The sequence below is a fragment of the Clytia hemisphaerica genome, unplaced genomic scaffold, assembly GCF_902728285.1.
Source record: "Clytia hemisphaerica strain Z4C2 unplaced genomic scaffold, Clytia hemisphaerica genome assembly, whole genome shotgun sequence".
NCBI lineage: Eukaryota > Metazoa > Cnidaria > Hydrozoa > Leptothecata > Clytiidae > Clytia > Clytia hemisphaerica.
The window spans coordinates 542,169-559,265 of NW_027104602.1; the positions used below are offsets into that span (position 1 = coordinate 542,169).

General features: G+C 34.1%; 1 protein-coding gene and 1 long non-coding RNA gene across 3 annotated transcripts; one reads left to right on the plus strand and one right to left on the minus strand.

Moving 5' to 3' along the window:
• The first annotated feature begins 31 nt into the window (after nucleotides 1-31).
• Nucleotides 32-16,949, plus strand: LOC136824221 (sorting nexin-4-like). Of its 2 annotated transcripts, none has more exons than XM_067080398.1 (14): nucleotides 32-314; nucleotides 5,610-5,712; nucleotides 6,243-6,272; nucleotides 7,081-7,173; nucleotides 7,530-7,601; nucleotides 8,128-8,231; nucleotides 8,455-8,527; nucleotides 9,435-9,496; nucleotides 9,720-9,785; nucleotides 13,799-13,891; nucleotides 14,042-14,156; nucleotides 14,417-14,577; nucleotides 14,854-14,968; nucleotides 16,230-16,949. In XM_067080398.1, exons 1-14 carry the CDS (start codon nucleotides 154-156, stop codon nucleotides 16,275-16,277), a joined length of 1,296 nt encoding a protein of 431 aa, XP_066936499.1. In that variant the 5' UTR covers nucleotides 32-153; the 3' UTR covers nucleotides 16,278-16,949. The 2 variants fall into 2 exon arrangements, with proteins under 2 accessions (XP_066936499.1, XP_066936500.1); XM_067080399.1 differs by having other exon boundaries at nucleotides 35-314; nucleotides 7,096-7,173.
• LOC136824213 (uncharacterized) lies at nucleotides 10,609-11,158 on the minus strand. Its single transcript, XR_010849099.1, has 2 exons — nucleotides 11,074-11,158; nucleotides 10,609-10,877 (listed from the first exon to the last, which is right to left on the minus strand). It is a non-coding gene; the product is annotated as an uncharacterized lncRNA (long non-coding RNA).
• Nucleotides 16,950-17,097: the final 148 nt, after the last annotated feature.

Genomic DNA, 17,097 nt, shown 5'->3' on the forward strand with positions numbered 1-17,097 from the left:
GCTAGAGGACTTACCGTCGGTGAGGCATATAGGCGGAAGTTCACAACCCAAAGGTCAATCTACTCTACAGCAAAAGGCAAAAGTGCACAGTTTTTTTACTGCCTTCTTCTTTGACATCTATACAGGAATACATACAGGAAAAACTGAAATTAAATGGCTTACAGAAAAGGTGAATCGCATATGGAGGGAAATAAGAAACTCTACTTTCCAGAAGGGGCACTTTTAAATCAAATGGAAGTTGCTGTTGTCGAATCTGAAAGAAGAAAAAGTGAAATTTTGAAAGAGCCCTTTGTTGTTTATCTAGTAGAATCAAGGTAATTTATCTATTGTCTTTTAATTTATTTGAAGGGTACTATCATGAGCATGCCTCCTAGATGGAGTTAAAAGGGAATGACAATTGGAATAAAAATTTAGGGGAGGGAGGGGCAGAAAATTTAAGATATACTGTGTTTATCAGCTAGCTAGAAAAAAGAATTGTAGCTAGATCATTCAGCAAATTTATCTTGGTAAATAGCCTTCTACTCCCCTTCAAACATGTACAAATCTAGAGAAATCTTCAAAAGAATCTTATGTTTTGGGGCAATGTATATAGAGTGTGTGAAGAAAGGTGTGAGCTGCCAAGATTTGGGTGGTGTGACGTGGTGGTGTGCTATCTGGCTGATAATAAGGTCAAAGTTTGAGGCTCGATGCTATATAATGAAAAATTTCAGATCAATCAATATCCAATCAATCGATATAAGTTAATATTGATTGTGTTGTGGTGCGGGAGTCTGGTGGATGTTCATCCAAAACTGGCCGCGCTTTTTGAATGAAATTAAAAATTTTAAAAAAATTTGAGAAATTACCTAAATTTCAGATCATAGATAAAAATATTTGACCCATGCCAACCTCGAAAGAAATAGACCTTTCTGCTGTTTGTACTCCATCCTTGGATTATATGCAAAAATACAGAAACTGAAACAGCCGTGGTTGGATTTAGTTGGAAAATATGCAAAAAATATGCATAAGTTGCAAAACACATGCATAAGTTTACACAAAGATTACCGCCAACTGCTCTAACTTGAGACTATCTGATAAAACATGGGACGGCAATTCGGCCACCATTTCACCGAACCTCCAAAGTCATTTGATTTGAGTTACCGTAGAGTCGTTTAATCTCGACATACGTCTTGCAATCTCGACATAGCTGTAGGCTGGTCTTCGAAATAAAAAATCAAACATAAACAAATACATACCAAAGTTATCAATCAATCACTAAAATGTACTCTCTCTCTATCACGTCACAGATTGTTAATATAATATGAGAAATGTGAAGTGTTATTACTTATACTTATATTTGAAAAGAAAACTTTAACGATGTAGTAATCGCTAAAAACTAATTAGCATGCTTTCAACGAAGATGTCTAAATCACAACAACACAACATTTTGCACGCGAGGAATTTTTTAGTAGACATTTTTACCGTGAACCGAAAATAATAAAAAGAACCCGGTTTCCTTTTGAATTTAATGTGACCGCCATACTGGCCATCACGGCGTGCGGCCTGTTAGCGCCTAGAGCGTGTGTTTTTATATAAAAGGAAGGGGAAACCAGGCTAAGCGCGCGAATTATTTTTATCACGTGACTTGAAGCGTAATAAAGTTGTAAAATTTTAATGATGGACACGAGAAAGTTACGAGGAAGTTTGCATGCGTTTCGTGTGTTGTGTAAAACTGCTTATAATTTGGCTTTCTTTTTAATTGAAATGATTGCAATGTTTACTGAACTTCTAGTTTGATGGATGAACTTGTTCGATAAGAATGATACCAAGAATTTCATTCAAGGTTTGTTTTGATTATTTTACAGATCCGGTGTCGAGATTGCAAGACGTATGTCGAGATTAAACGACTCTACGGTAATGAACAGCGTATTAAAAAATACACAATTTCTCTTCACCGGCGAGTAGGCTTTTAAATCGAAATATGAAAAAAATCCGTAGTGGAACACGTACGCGAGTGTCTGGAACGTAGAAGAACAACTTAGTGACAAAATTTCTATTTCTATTTTTTAATTAGCATAAACTTATTATAAAGTTATTCTCGCCAATGTAACATAAATAATAAAATGAAAACATTAAAAGTGGTCTAGCTTCATAATAAATAATAAATAATAAAAATTGATTTATTTTGTATGTATAAAAGTTGATAAAATAATTTAAAAATCTAAAAAATCTAAAAATATTTCTTCTGTGGCTTAAAATTTATTAAGAAAAGAAAGGAACTAGCATTTCTATTTTTTCTATTTGGTTGAGTTGCAGGAGGCTTTCAGGCCTATTTTCGCAACTATAGACGCTTTCAATGAGCGCCCCGTCAGCACCTTGGACTGACTACCCAATTCTCCTCACATGGCATGGGTTGACCCGGGCGAAGGTTCATTCACTTGCCAAGTGAACCGCTGCGAGTGGGAATCGAACCTCAGTCGCCTGTGCAGTAACCAAGGTCAATGACCACTATACCACAGCGCCTTTAGCATTGTTGGTTTAGTTAACAGGAAATTATTTCACGGAAATATGAAGAAAAAGGATCAAGTGAATTTGTTTATTAGAGTTTGACATTAGACGGAGGCTTAACTGATAGGTTTAATAAAATTTAAGAGTATATTGGAATTTTGATTAGAGTATAGGCTACCGGCTTTGTGCTTGCTTGTGAAATAAGGCTTAGCTAGGTTATGGTTTCTCAAAACTAGTAACTAACAAAAATATATAAAGTACTAGTTTATAATTTTTCAGCTTCTTTCTTGAAGTCTTACAGATCCTTTATGTTGGTCAATTTGGTTGGTAATTTGTTCCATTTAATGGAACTATGATAGTTTGATGGTTTTAGGTAGAAAAGAGTTTGAATAGATCTGTATCCTCCCCAGAATTTGGTTAAACTTAAGATTAACATACCTTTGTTTCTCTGGAATCATTTCTTTGTTTAAATATTTTGTTTTGTAGTAGATCTCATACAACATTTTGACTCGAGCTATGCTTCTTTGTTCATTTAGTGTTTTCAGTTTAGCAGTTTCTTAATGATGTTGGGCTAACTGTTCTTTGCCATGAGTTGAAGATCCATCGTAGGCATTTTCGCTGAACCATTTCAATTTTTGATTTCAATGTTTCATTTTGCGTCGGATCCTAAACTGTGGAAGTATACTCTAGAGTGGGTCTAATAAAGTTGTGTTTCTGAATCACTTTTCATCAAGTTTCTTTGCAAAAAGAATCTTGTGTTATTTGCTTTAGCACATATGTTAGAAATGTGAGTATTCCATTTTAAATCCTTTTGCATACTTACACCAAGATATTTCGCCTTTTTTACCATCTCAAGCTGTTGTCCGTGTACCTGGTATTCTGAATCAATTATATTTCGTTTATTTGTTATCCTTAAAATCTTACACTTCTCTGGGTGAAACTCCATGCTCCACTTTTTCTCCCAATCAGCAAGTTTATCTAGGTCAGACTGTAGTTGCTCGCAATCTTTGATAGATTGTATCTTTCGGTAAAGGTAGGAATCATCAGCAAATAAAGCCAGTTTTGAGTCTGTCTCAAGTGGCATGTCATTTATGTAGGCAAGAAAGAGGAGGGGACCAAGAACGGTACCTTGGGGGACACCTGACATGACTGCTGTTTGTTTAGACAATTTTCCTCGAACAACAACACGTTGGGTTCGATCTTGAAGAAAGTCTGTTATCCAATGTAATATGTCACCATTTATACCATAATGGTGGTGGTTATACCAAAACGATGGAGCGTTTGACGTCACACGTGTGACAAGTTACACGCTCATTATTTGTTAATCCCATTGGGCGATAGGTGGTTAGGCGTTGGGCGTTCTCTAATTCTCAAATCGGCATCCGGTCATTTTGAATGAAAAAAAGTTATCGTGATATGTTATGACAGAAAGTATGATTGATAAATTTGTTGTCAAAAAGATTTAACAGTAAGTGAAAATACAGGCCAGATATCAATCCCATGTTTCGACCAATCGTCCCAAGCTAGAGCAGTTGACGGTATAAAGCCAACAGCGTATCTTGAGAAGAAACATTATACTCATTAAAACAATAAAAGATCAAACTTCATAATTCAAAAAGAAACACTTACAAACATTAAAAAGGAAACTGATGTCTTTTCTTTGTATTTTTCAAGGAAACTGAAGTCTTTTCTTCATATCTTCCAAGGAAAATGATGTCTTTTCTTTGTATTTCCAAGGAAACTGAAGTCTTTTCTTTTTCTTTGTATTTTCCAAGGAAACTCATGTCCATTCTTTGTATTTTCAAAGGGAACTGAAATTCTTTCCTTTGTATATTCCAAGGAAACTGAAATCCTTTCCTTTTTATTTTCCAAGGAAACTGATGTCTTTTCTTTGTATTTTCAAAGGAAAATGAAGTCCATTCTTCGTATTTTCAAAGGAAAATTAAGTCCATTCTTCGTATTTTCAAAGGAAAATGAAGTCCATTCTTCGTATTTTCAAAGGAAAATTAAGTCCATTCTTCGCATTTTCAAAGGAAAATAAAGTCAAAATTTTTCTTTGTATTTTCAAAGAAAACTGAAGTCAAAATTTTTCTTTGCATTTTTTAAAAGGGAACTGAAATTTTTTCCTTTGTATTTTCCAAGGAAACTGAAATCCTTTTCTTACTTTGTAATTTCAAAGGAAAATGAAGTCCATTCTTCGTATTTTCAAAGGAAAATGAAGTCCATTCTTTGTATTTTCAAAGGAAAATGAAGTCCATTCTTCATATTTTCAAAGGAAAATGAAGTCCATTCTTCATATTTTCAAAGGAAAATGAAGTTCATTCTTCATATTTTCAAAGGAAAATGAAGTTCATTCTTGGATTTTCCAAATTAAAAAAGGGTATTTTTGCGCAAAAATATGATAACATGGATCTAAAAATGCCTTTGACAGATTTTTTTTTGACCTGCTCAGTAAATTTAATCATCATTTTTCAAGTTAAGGCTTAAAGCAAATGCTTTTTAATTTTTCATTCCAATTAAAGCTGTTCCAAAAACAGCGTGCTGATATTTTGGCCACATGACTAGGTAAACCCAACTTAAATTTGTTTTCTCAATATTTCAAAACCCCTGTCATGTGATGTGTAAAAAATGAGGTATTGCTTTTTGTGATATCCTTTAAAAATCCCTTATTACAGCTTACCTTATTACATGAAAATAAATATGCAAGTATTCATCGGCCTTGAAATTAACACGCAAAAAATTAACACAAATTTTATTTGCTTTTTTAAGGACACCACGGCTGGTTTTAATTCAGGGGGTTTTTATTAACACGAAATTTTTCAATTCGTGTTAATAAAATGACTAGTAATATTCGTGTAATAAGGTAACATGCTTTGACACTTTTTGCTTGAATCTACTAAGGTTTTGTTAAAAATGTGGCACAAAAGGGTAGTGTTTTATCCTTTTAAAAATGAACAGTTATTGATTTATTTCAAGGTAGCATAGTAATGTTTTCATTTTTCTTCTAAGCTCAACTTGGGTGCAATTTTTCAATTATTCACGTTCAAATCAGCTCTTCCTTGAACTTTAAATTCATAACCTTTCTTACCTTTGTTTATTTCATTATGTTTTTGAATTTTTAGACCTGTTGAAAACCATCTTGGCTCTGAACCAGAATGTGCACTGTGGAGGCGTTACAGTGAGTTTGAACTACTCAGAAATTTCCTTATGGCAAACTACCCTTATGTAAGTCACATTTTTATTACTTTATTGTATAATTTCTAGGAGAAGTGTCAAGACTTAAAACTTTGATTGATTATAACCTTGCAATACAGGTATACTTAGATATTGTGTTTGATATTATAGTCACAGGCATCTTATATAAAAACACTAGATAGAGCTACTCCGTCACTAGCTGAAGCAAAAAAATCTGCTATCTTGAACTAAGTGACGTCACAATTTGGCTTTGTGTGATCCTTGAAATTTTGAAGTCATTGCAGTGTCAAAAAACTTCAATAAAACCAAGAATTCAACTGTGACCTACTTTGACCTACTAATGGCAAAGATGACAGATTATATTGCTCCACCTGTCGTTGCTTGGGAAATATACAAAGTAGCTACAAAATAGGAGTGTTTTATATAAGATATCTGTGTATGAATTATGCCAATAAAACAAATTTCAAATTTTGAAAACAGTTTTAAAAAAATCAAAGAGGCCTCAGCTAGCTTTTGTTTGGGGTATTGTTCTGATTTCTTAATTTGTAATTGCCTTTCAGATTGTTTTGCCACCATTGCCAGAGAAGCGTGTAAGTTTACATTATCAATTTCCTAATTGACAGGCCATATTTCAAGTCCTTTTAGCATCCAGTTATCGGATGCTGCCCTTCCAGAAATCACTATAATTTTGGTAAAAATAGCTTTTTTTAGTGGAAAAACACTAGAAAAGTGCCCTTTTTGGCCACCAACGGAGGCTGCCCTGCTTTTCTAAAATATGGCCTGTTTGATCAAATACTTCAAATACTTATTATTATCAAATACTGTGTTTGTGTTTGTGATTTCTAACTAATCTTTATTTACACACCCAACAATTACATTATCTTGTTAATAAAGTATCCATGGACAATTATAGCAATAAGTATTTGGTCACTATGCTTTCTTAGTAACTAATCATTTATTACACTTATCTTTAAACATCAGACATCATATACATTAACTTTAACAACTTTTTACATCATTCATTAAAGTCAACTTTCATCATTATCAGAAACAAATGTCATTTACACGTTTTTTATAAGCATAGGGTAAAGAGACTTGCTTATGTAATGGTGCAATCTGCACATTAAGCAAGTTTTTTGTATTATGGAAGATTGCATGCTTTGTTAATGTTATAGACTGAGACTCAGCATTATAGGCAATGCTTAAGTTTTTCCAAGATTTGATTCTGGATATGCTTATAAGCTTTATGCTTGTAAAAAACGTGTACATTACAAGATAAAGTCATTTACTAATGAGAACGGCAGACCATTATGATAATACACATTTTCATTTTACATGTCATCTAACTAACTTCATACATTACCCATCAAGTTAAGGTCACTTCCATTGGCTTTCAAGCCTATTCCTTTTCAGATCAATGTTCAGAAGTTTCAAATCGCCCATGATAAGTTTGATCCTGACTTCATTGAGAGGAGGAGACAAGGTCTAGAAGTAAGAATCCGTACTGTTTCACACTATCCTTTTTTCTGTGAACTTAAAATCAGGAAGGTTGCATGGCAATTCAAATAACTGTAGAGTCAATTTTTTTTTCTCAACATTTCACTTGTATCCCTATGGAATTCTGCCACTTACCAAACCTTACCCCCTTTGAACGAAAATGGATCTCCTCAACAGGGGTATAAGGTTTTTTTCTGGCAAAGCCCATAATATCTAATACTCTTTATTTGTCAATCTTTATCATCCTGAGCAATACAATACAATATCCCTAGATGGTTCCTGTCCCTTAAGGATTCTCGTACCTGCTCTTATTGCATAACACACAAGATGAATTTTTTTCTTCACTTCAGTGTTTCTTATTGAGATTGGCTTCTCACCCTGTCATCTCTCAAGATGGAGTTTTCAGGGGCTTTTTGAAACAGGTATGATTCAATTTCAAACACCCTTGAATTTTTGTTACATTCAGTGTTAAAAGTTCTTCCATCTCAGCAAAGTGAATAAAGACACTTTTCCGTCTCAAAATTCTACATAATTTGAGATGAGCTGGAGTTTTTATAAGATACCTCACTAATTGGTCATTTGAAGTGATAGAGATGACGCGTTCTTTAGAAAAAGTAACAAAATTGTTTTATTACTGGTTAACTACCAACCAAATCAAATAAGAGCTTGTAAAAACTCCAGCTTGACCCCATAATTTACTTGTTGTAAATTGTGCTAATTTGCTGTGTAAAATCCATTTTTGTCTCGGGTGAAAAACCCTACTTTGAATACTGCTACATTATTTTGGTACACTTTAGAATGTTCAGTCTCAAAACAATTTTGCACTTGTAAGCCATTAAAATCTAGACAAAAAGAGTTTGAATTCGGGCATTGAAGAGTTGATATACCATTTTTAAACAATTCTACTGCTGCTGTATTGTTAAAAGTACCATTATCCTGTATTCTTAGGAAGAGGGGTGGAAAGAAAGTGTGGCTGCTACAAACTGGCAACAGAAAGTAGATGGTCGGTTCAAAAGTATTTCCGCTTCATTGAGCATAAAAAAACCAGACCAGTATGTTATAATTTTGAATTGAATCTCATTTTTGACTAAACTAAAACAACAGAATCTGAATCTGAATCTGAAATCTTATCCAGCTCGAAAACTTCACAATCAGAAATCCTTCTTTTTCCAGGGTCTATATTATATTATTATAATACTAGTATATCCCCAAAAAAGCTAATGTTCTGACATTTACATTTTACAGTTCAATGACTGCTTTGTTTGCTTACTTTAGACGATTTGAGAACATCAAAAACTATGCAGAAAGCTTAAACACAAATATCAATGGTATATTAAAGATTCAACAGGTATAATTTAGTAGGAGTATAAACATCTAATGTTCTTGTTACTTGTATTTTGTATTTTGAGTTTGTTACCAAACACAATTGAAACCTGTGTTCCTATAAACAAGAGACCGTCAGGAATCATAGTGTGCAGAGGGGTCTGAACCCCCCCATTAAATTTCATCCCCCCTATTTGATCCCGCACCATTTAGGGTATAATTTTAGTAGGATGTATATAAACACTAAGTTTCTTGTTACTTGTATTTTGTATTTTGATTTTTGTACCAAAAATTGATACCATTTGTTCCCTATAAAACAAGAGAACCGTCCGGAAACATGTGTGCAGAGGGTCTGGATCCCCCCCCCCAATTACTATTTCCTTCCCCTCCTATTAAAGGTATCCCCCCCTTATTTTTTTTTTTCTCCCCCCCATCTTACATGCTTCCCCCCCCCCCCCCATCCCCCCCCCCTATTGGGTCCCCCCCCCACCATTCCTTCCTTTTTATGTGAATCTTCATAGTCCCCCCCTTCCCTAGAAATAAACCCCCCCTTTCTATAAACCCCCCGCAATTTCCTAGTGAAATTTTATGACTTAAATCCCCTTTTCCCTATAATTTTTAACTCCCCCCTTACTATCCCCCCCATTTTTTTTTTTCTTTTTTTCTTCTTCCCCTTTTCTATCTCCCCTATAAAGCTTCTTGCACCTCGGCTCCCCCCCCCCCCTTAAACAAAGGGGGGGGGTTCATACTATGGGAATGTCTCAAGTTAAGGAAATTCTTTTTAACGTTTTGATGAACTTCTTATGAAATGAGAAATAAGATAATAACATGAAACATTTCAGCGGAGTACTTAGTAAAGCCCATTCAACTTGACTATGTTTTCGAGAGAGTGATGTTGAAATGTGAAATTTTATTAATTTCATTCATTTCAGAGACTATCAACCAAACAATATGCTATTTTGAAATCCCATACAGATTATGGCAAACTTTTCAGGTATTTATACTTGTACTTTTTATATTATACTTATACTTTTTTCAAAAGCCTGAACCGCTCGATTTGATAAAATAAGCTTTGGATTGTCTGTAGCTTGATCATGATTTATGTCTTAAACAGATCTACAATGCAACAAAGATTTTAAAGCTTTGAACTTTGACTCTTTATTCAATCAACATGAAGGAGTGTCACAACTAAATAATCCTTCTTGTATCTATTTTAGTGAATGGAGTGCAATCGAGCCAGAAATTGGAGATACTTTACAACAAGCTGGTCATCAAATGGACAGGTATTCAAAACTAAAAAAAAAAAGTCTCGTTATAAGGCTAATTGAACTACATGTTTTTTTTTCAAACAAGATATTCAGCAATTGAGTTAGCTTTGATCTGGTAGTAATTCCAGTACAAACTGGAACTATTCATGATATATACACAATTCAAATGTCTTCCAACATTACATCACGGACCCATAGCTGATTGGTTGGGTAAGTGATGTAAATTCAGTCACTACGTCACTTTCAACCAATCGGCTGTTGGGTTCATGGAAGAAATTGCAATGGTGCATACACTCTCAGTTTTAAAGGTCTTTATTAAGACCTTTTGGGTGTATCAGGTAACGATCCGTTATCGCAGAACGTTTTGGGTCTTGTTCTAAATCAGACCTTAAGGTCTTGATTTTAATAAGACCTTTATCGCGCCCAATAGAGACTATTCTAGATCCCGAAAGAGACTTCAAGGGTTCTAATTCTATCAACCTAAAAGGTCTTATTTTAAACGAGACCTTTCGAAAAAAGTCCGTTATCGCAGAACGTTTGGGGTCTTGTTCTAAATCAGACCTTTATCGCGCCCAATAGAGACTATTCTAGATCCCAAAAGAGACTTCAAGGGTTCTGATTCTATCATACCTAAAAGGTCTTATTTTAAACGAGACCTTTCGAAAAAAGTCCGTTATCGCAGAACGTTTGGGGTCTTGTTCAAAATTAGACCATATTAGTGCCTAAAAGAAACTATGTTTTTGAAGGTCTGTAATTTTCAAAAGGCCTAAATTGCCGAAACAAAACCTAACAATATGCAATAATTAAGAGAAGAAGAGAATAAAAATACATTCAAGAATTTCAATCTAAAAGATATATTATACCCAATAGGATTTCTAGATATTTTTCTAACAAATATCCATTATATTATGTATATAATAGTTCTTTGATATCGAAACGTGTGTCCAGTTTGTTCATGACAATGATGATGATTCACGACAAAGTCTAGCTGTTTATGTAAGTACGACTGTAAACCAGATTGTCAAACAAACGTCCAAGAGTTGAAAATTGAATAGACGTTTGTTGGTGACGGTGACACGAAACTTTAACGAACTGGATAGTTGCGTGCTAACATGAAAGCTGGATTGTTGTTTGCTAAAAAATTCAAGAGAAGTGAGATAAAGATCACAAAACTGGTTTTTAGGCCTATTACTTCATCGAAATGTCATTTAGGAAATTTGAAAAATTCTTTACTTTTGATCCAGCTCTTCAAAGTTTTCCAGAAAAAAAAAACAAGTTGGGCAAAGATATATTCAATTCTTACCTCAGCAGAGAGTCGATTTTGTTCTGGCCATACTTTAAACAAACGTTTAGAAAATGTGGGTGGGATTTACAGCGACAGTGACATGGGCTATCACATGATGTTGGGTTAGCTTCTCGTTAATGTCGAAGTTAAAAAAAATAATATAATAAAAGATTTAAAACGAATATTGCACAAAAAATAAAATTTCCTAAAAGCCTAGCTAGTAGGATCGATAATACAAGCACAAAATTCGATCGAGCCTCGTATATGCAACAATAAAGCTCCATGTTTGAGGAAGAAAAAGGATTCATCCGATCAAAAGATATATAGCTCCAGTTGACAAAAAAAGGATTTTAAGAAATTGTATTACTTGAAGATTGTGTTACTTACCTTTTTTTTCTTTTCTTTTCGATCTTCAGACCGTCTTCACCCTTTTGGCTCCAAAATTGTTTTGATTGTATTTTTGCACTTTGATCTAATTTTGAACTTTTCGAATTTCGAACGACGTTCGAAACATTCGAAAATTCGAAAGAAGTCGTTACACTGCTCTAGATTTTTTAAAGCGCGCGAAATCGAGACCTTTAGAGGTCTTCGTAAAAGCCCTTTATCGTTGTCTATTGGATGTTCACTATCGTGTCTATGAAAAGGCTTGTAAATGGCAGACCTAAAAAGGTCTTGTTTCAAACCAGTGAGCCTTTAGAAGTCTTGAAGGAGACCTTTTTGGCGACCTTTTACAGCGCGCAAAATCGAGACCTTTAGAGGTCTTCGTAAAAGCCCTTTTTATCGTGTCTATTGGATGTTCACTATCGTGTCTATTGAAAAGGCTTGTAAATGTCAGACCTAAGAAGGTCTTGTTTAAAACTCGTGATTGAGACCTTTAGAAGTGTTGAATAATGACCGTTTCCAAGAACAGACCATGAAGGTCTTATTTCGAAAATACAAAGGAGACCATTTTGGTGTATAGAACAAGACCTTGCTTGAATGGAAACCTTGCAAGGTCTCAATCGGCCACAGTTTCAATTCAGACCTTTCATGATATACTAACATCTAAGTAAAAATTAGACCGGCTAAGGTCTCAAAACTAAACCTAAAAGGTTTGAATTCTGGGCTTTGGTTTGGACAAAGTCTAGCTGTTTATGTAAGTACGACTGTAAACCAGATTGTCAAACAAACGTCCAAGAGTTGAAAATTGAATAGACGTTTGTTGGTGACGGTGACACGAAACTTTAACGAACTGGATAGTTGCGTGCTAACATGAAAGCTGGATTGTTGTTTGCTAAAAAATTCAAGAGAAGTGAGATAAAGATCACAAAACTGGTTTTTAGGCCTATTACTTCATCGAAATGTCATTTAGGAAATTTGAAAAATTCTTACTTTTGATCCAGCTCTTCAAAGTTTTTCCAGAAAAAAAAAAACAAGTTGGGCAAGATATATTCAATTCTACCTCAGCAGAGAGTCGATTTGTTCTGGCCATACTTTAAACAAACGTTTAAAAATGTGGGTGGATTACAGCGACAGTGACATGGGCTATCACATGATGTTGGGTTAGCTTCTCGTTAATGTCGAAGCTAAAAAAAATAATATAATAAGATTTAAAAGATTTAAAACGAATATTGCACAAAAAATAAAATTTCCTAAAAGCCTAGCTAGTAGGATCGATAATACAAGCACAAAATTCGATCGAGCCTCGTATATGCAACAATAAAGCTCCATGTTTGAGGAAGAAAAAGGATTCATCCGATCAAAAGATATATAGCTCCAGTTGACAAAAAAAGGATTTTAAGAAATTGTATTACTTGAAGATTGTGTCCTTTTTTTCTTTTCTTTTCGATCTTCAGACCGTCTTCACCCTTTTGGCTCCAAAATTGTTTTGATTGTATTTTTGCACTTTGATCTAATTTTGAACTTTTCGAATTTCGAACGACGTTCGAAACATTCGAAAATTCGAAAGAAGTCGTTACACTGCTCTAGATTTTTTAAAGCGCGCGAAATCGAGACCTTTAGAGGTCTTCGTAAAAGCCCTTTTTATCGTGTCTATTGGATGTTCACTATCGTGTCTATTGAAAAGGCTTGTAAATGGCAGACCTAAAAAGGTCTTGTTTCAAACCAGTGAGCCTTTAGAAGTCTTGAAGGAGACCTTTTTGGCGACCTTTTACAGCGCGCAAAATCGAGACCTTTAGAGGTCTTCGTAAAAGCCCTTTTTATCGTGTCTATTGGATGTTCACTATCGTGTCTATTGAAAAGGCTTGTAAATGTCAGACCTAAGAAGGTCTTGTTTAAAACTCGTGATTGAGACCTTTAGAAGTGTTGAATAAGACCGTTTCCAAGAACAGACCATGAAGGTCTTATTTCGAAAATACAAAGGAGACCATTTTGGTGTATAGAACAAGACCTTGCTTGAATGGAAACCTTGCAAGGTCTCAATCGGCCACAGTTTCAATTCAGACCTTTCATGATATACTAACATCTAAGTAAAAATTAGACCGGCTAAGGTCTCAAAACTAAACCTAAAAGGTTTGAATTCAGACTGATAAGGTCTTTCTTCAAATTAGCATCTAAAAGGTCTCATATAAAACCCTAAAAACTGAGAGTGTATTATTATGAATATGGTCTCTATAAGTGTCCCAGGTCTAGTACAAATAGAAAAGAAGTTGAAGTACCTCACCGTAGATTCCCATGACAACCACCAGTCAGACGATGAACATACCAAACTTGCCACTTAGTACCTAATAATGTTTTCTTTTAGGCTTGCAAGCAACACTGAATCCATACTAACCGAAGAAGAAATTTCATATGTTGATCAACTTAAAGAGTATCTTTACTTCACAGAATCTCTGAGGTATTTTGACAAACTTTTTCCCTAAAAAAAGAATGACTTTAATTATTTGTAGTGATTTCTTCACTAAAAGCGACTAGTATGAAATGAAATTTGAGCTTATTCTGTTTTAAAATCTTACTGGATTGATTAAAGAGTTTGTTTCACTTTTAGGTCAGTTGTCAGAAAACAAGCTCTAAGACAACACGATTTGGAAAAGGCTGAAGAACAATTATCTTCAAAAAGCAAACAAAGAGATGAAATCCAAAAAGAAGTTACTGCAGCCGAGGTATGAATTAGATAAGTCTGGGACCGCAGTCGGCGGCCACTCGAAGGCTCCTTTTTCTATAGCTGTCTATCCTAGAGTAGGGGAGGGCCCCACTCTTTTCCCCTGGATTGCTCCGCTTACCCTCTTGATCTTTTCCTTAATTGCTGAGCATCAAAAGTACAAAGACTTTACTATGGCCCAGCCAGGGATTGAACCCACAACTTGCGCATTGTAGCTGTATACGAAACTGTTTAAAACATACTTTTTCACTTGTATTCCAGAATGGAGAAGAACTTCCCAATCAAGGCTTCACGTTAAAATCTGTTTCAACCATGCTGTTTGGTCAAGATTCATTGGAAACTAAACAAGAAAAATTATTAGCTTGTGAACAGCAAGTTAAGGATGCAGAGGAGATGGTTAAAATTGCTGAAAATGATGTCAAGTAAGTTGTTGTCAATTCTTTGTAATTTTTCTAATGAATTTTAGACTTTATATTTGTGTATGTTTTTCGTACCATTCTTGTTTTCTAATTAATTCGTATACTCAAACACAAATATCTACTATCATCATGTCTTTTCACGCAGTACGGTTAGGCTAGGGAATAAAATGGTGTGGTCTAAACTTTCTGCCTTATTCTTTATTTGTGATCCTACTATAAGTTTGTACTTTCATTCATGGCTCATAGTTCATAACTGTTGCAAAAATTCTATTCTTTCAGTGTTTTCATGGACAAGTCACTGAAAGACTATGATCGATTCAAGAAACAAAAAGTCAGAGATATCAATGAAATCATGGAAAACTACGTCAAATCCCAACTGAAAATCAACAAGCAAGTATGTCTTGATGTTTCTCTTGTTGTGCTGGTGAACAGTTCTATTTATGATATGCACCATTGAAATGTCTTCCACGAACTCAAAAGATTGGTTGAAAGTGACGTATTGATTGATTTTACGTCACTTACAACCAATCATTTGTTGGGTCTGTGGAAGACATTGTAATGATGCAAATCATGAATGTAGAGGTTTTCCATGTTTTTTGAAGTAGCGTACTTTTCGCCATTATGTAAGCAAACTTTCGAATCTGTAGAGGCGATCCCTTACGCGAATCGAACGTTTGCTTCCATAATGGCGGAAGTTACGTAACTTAACAAAACAGAACATGAAAAACCTCTATTACTCTTGATAATTAGACATTTGATCCAAAGACTTGAATGTACCTTAAGATCGGGCGGGAGTACTTCTTTTTTATCCTCATCTGTATAATGTGCTGTACATTTTCCAATTTCCTTTAACCCTATTAGCCCCAAGCTTTTTTGACTTTTGTATCCCCAGGGGGGTAGAATCTACCACCCTCGATTATTTTCGATCTAGAAGAGCTATGGCCATGAAATTTGGTACAGATGTTCTCCATCATGATACAATTTTCCAGGAAGAAAAAAAAATTTGATGACGTCATGCAAAAACTGATGACGTCATCACAAAATTTCGACCTTTCGGAAAAAAGCCCCAATATATGGTTTACAAAAATATCTATTACAGTTGAACCAATAAAGATATTTCAATTCTGTTTGAAGATTCTGAAAGGTAAAAGACTGTTCTTTAACATAATTGCCGGTTTTCCAATTTCCATTAAGAGTTTTCCTTAAAATCTATGCTGAAGATGAGTAAAATTTTCAAAATTTGATGACGTCATAAATAATGACGTCATCATTTTCAAAAATTTTCTTTAAATTTTTAAAATTTGTATTATCAATGCCTATCACGTGTCAAAATTTGATAATGATTGGATAAATAGTTTAGAAGTTATCAGCACTTCAAAATTTTGAGTTTTAAGTGATTTTAGCTGGGTTTTATGTCATGTTTCACAATAAAGTCATAAAACCTGATCTTGACAACTTATGACCCTAAAAATTTGCACAAGTACTATTAATAAGATTTTATTAAAAGTCAGAAAGTTTCAAGTCGTTTAAAAAATTTTTCTTTGAGAAATAAACAAAAGAACTCCAGCGTGGTAGATTCTACTACTACTTCTTCAGGCTAAAAGCTTGGTTTAGCTGACTATTCTATGATATTATTTTAAATGATTTTTTTTCAGGGTCTTCAACAATGGCAACAAATGAGGGAATACTTTATGAATATGTAAAACAAAAATATTTGAATTATAATTGACAATTTCTTTTTTTTTTTTGTATTTCAAACTGATTTTTTGGGTTATGACAAAATAATTGACTGGTACATAGAGAATTTTTTGGGGCTTGAATCTAATTTCGTATCATGTGTTATGGTATTCTTGTCATCACTAAATTTTTTACAAACTTTAGAATAAAGAAAAACAAATTTCCACTAGACTATTATTATATTTCACTGATTAGTAGTGATATTTTAACGTTTTGAGTTTTTTAATTATCAATTATTATTATTCACTATCCATTTTTCACTCGTACCTACTTTATTTTAATCCAAATTACTCTGTACTTTGAGTCTCTCCTTGCAATCGTAACCTTAAAGTAGTTTTCCATCATAGATGTTCTCAAACTTATAGATTGGCGTGGTTCCTGCAACGCCTTTTAGTTATTTTTCTCAAAATTCGCATATTTAGATTTATACATTTTCCAGGAATTTAATTTATTTTTTTCTTACATTCTTCTAGGGTTTTTTAGAAGCATGATGACTTTTTAGGCGCAATGTTATTTTGATAGAGTTTGCTCTGCCTATCTTATCAAAAATATTTTTTATTTTCTTTAGTCCTTTTTTTGTTTTTGATGCATTGTAGTATGAATGTAAAAAGAAAAAAAACTTTTTCACCTTTTTGTCAGATTTATATCCTTTAAATTTGACTTTGAAGGTTGACTTGTGCTTATAATTGTATAGGTAGCCTAAACAACCGTGTAGCTATCTGGCCTTAGTTATCTGTTTGCTATCCCCTACTTTATGACTGGAAATTCCTATTTTCTATATACAAA

Coding starts and splice junctions, on each gene's coding strand:
- LOC136824221 (XM_067080398.1), top strand. CDS start 154: ATGGCTTACAGAAAAGGTGAATCGCATATGGAGGGAAATAAGAAACTC. Junction 315..5,609: donor GTTTATCTAGTAGAATCAAG/GTAATTTATCTA, acceptor TTGAATTTTTAG/ACCTGTTGAAAACCATCTTG. Junction 6,273..7,080: donor CACCATTGCCAGAGAAGCGT/GTAAGTTTACAT, acceptor TTGGCTTTCAAG/CCTATTCCTTTTCAGATCAA.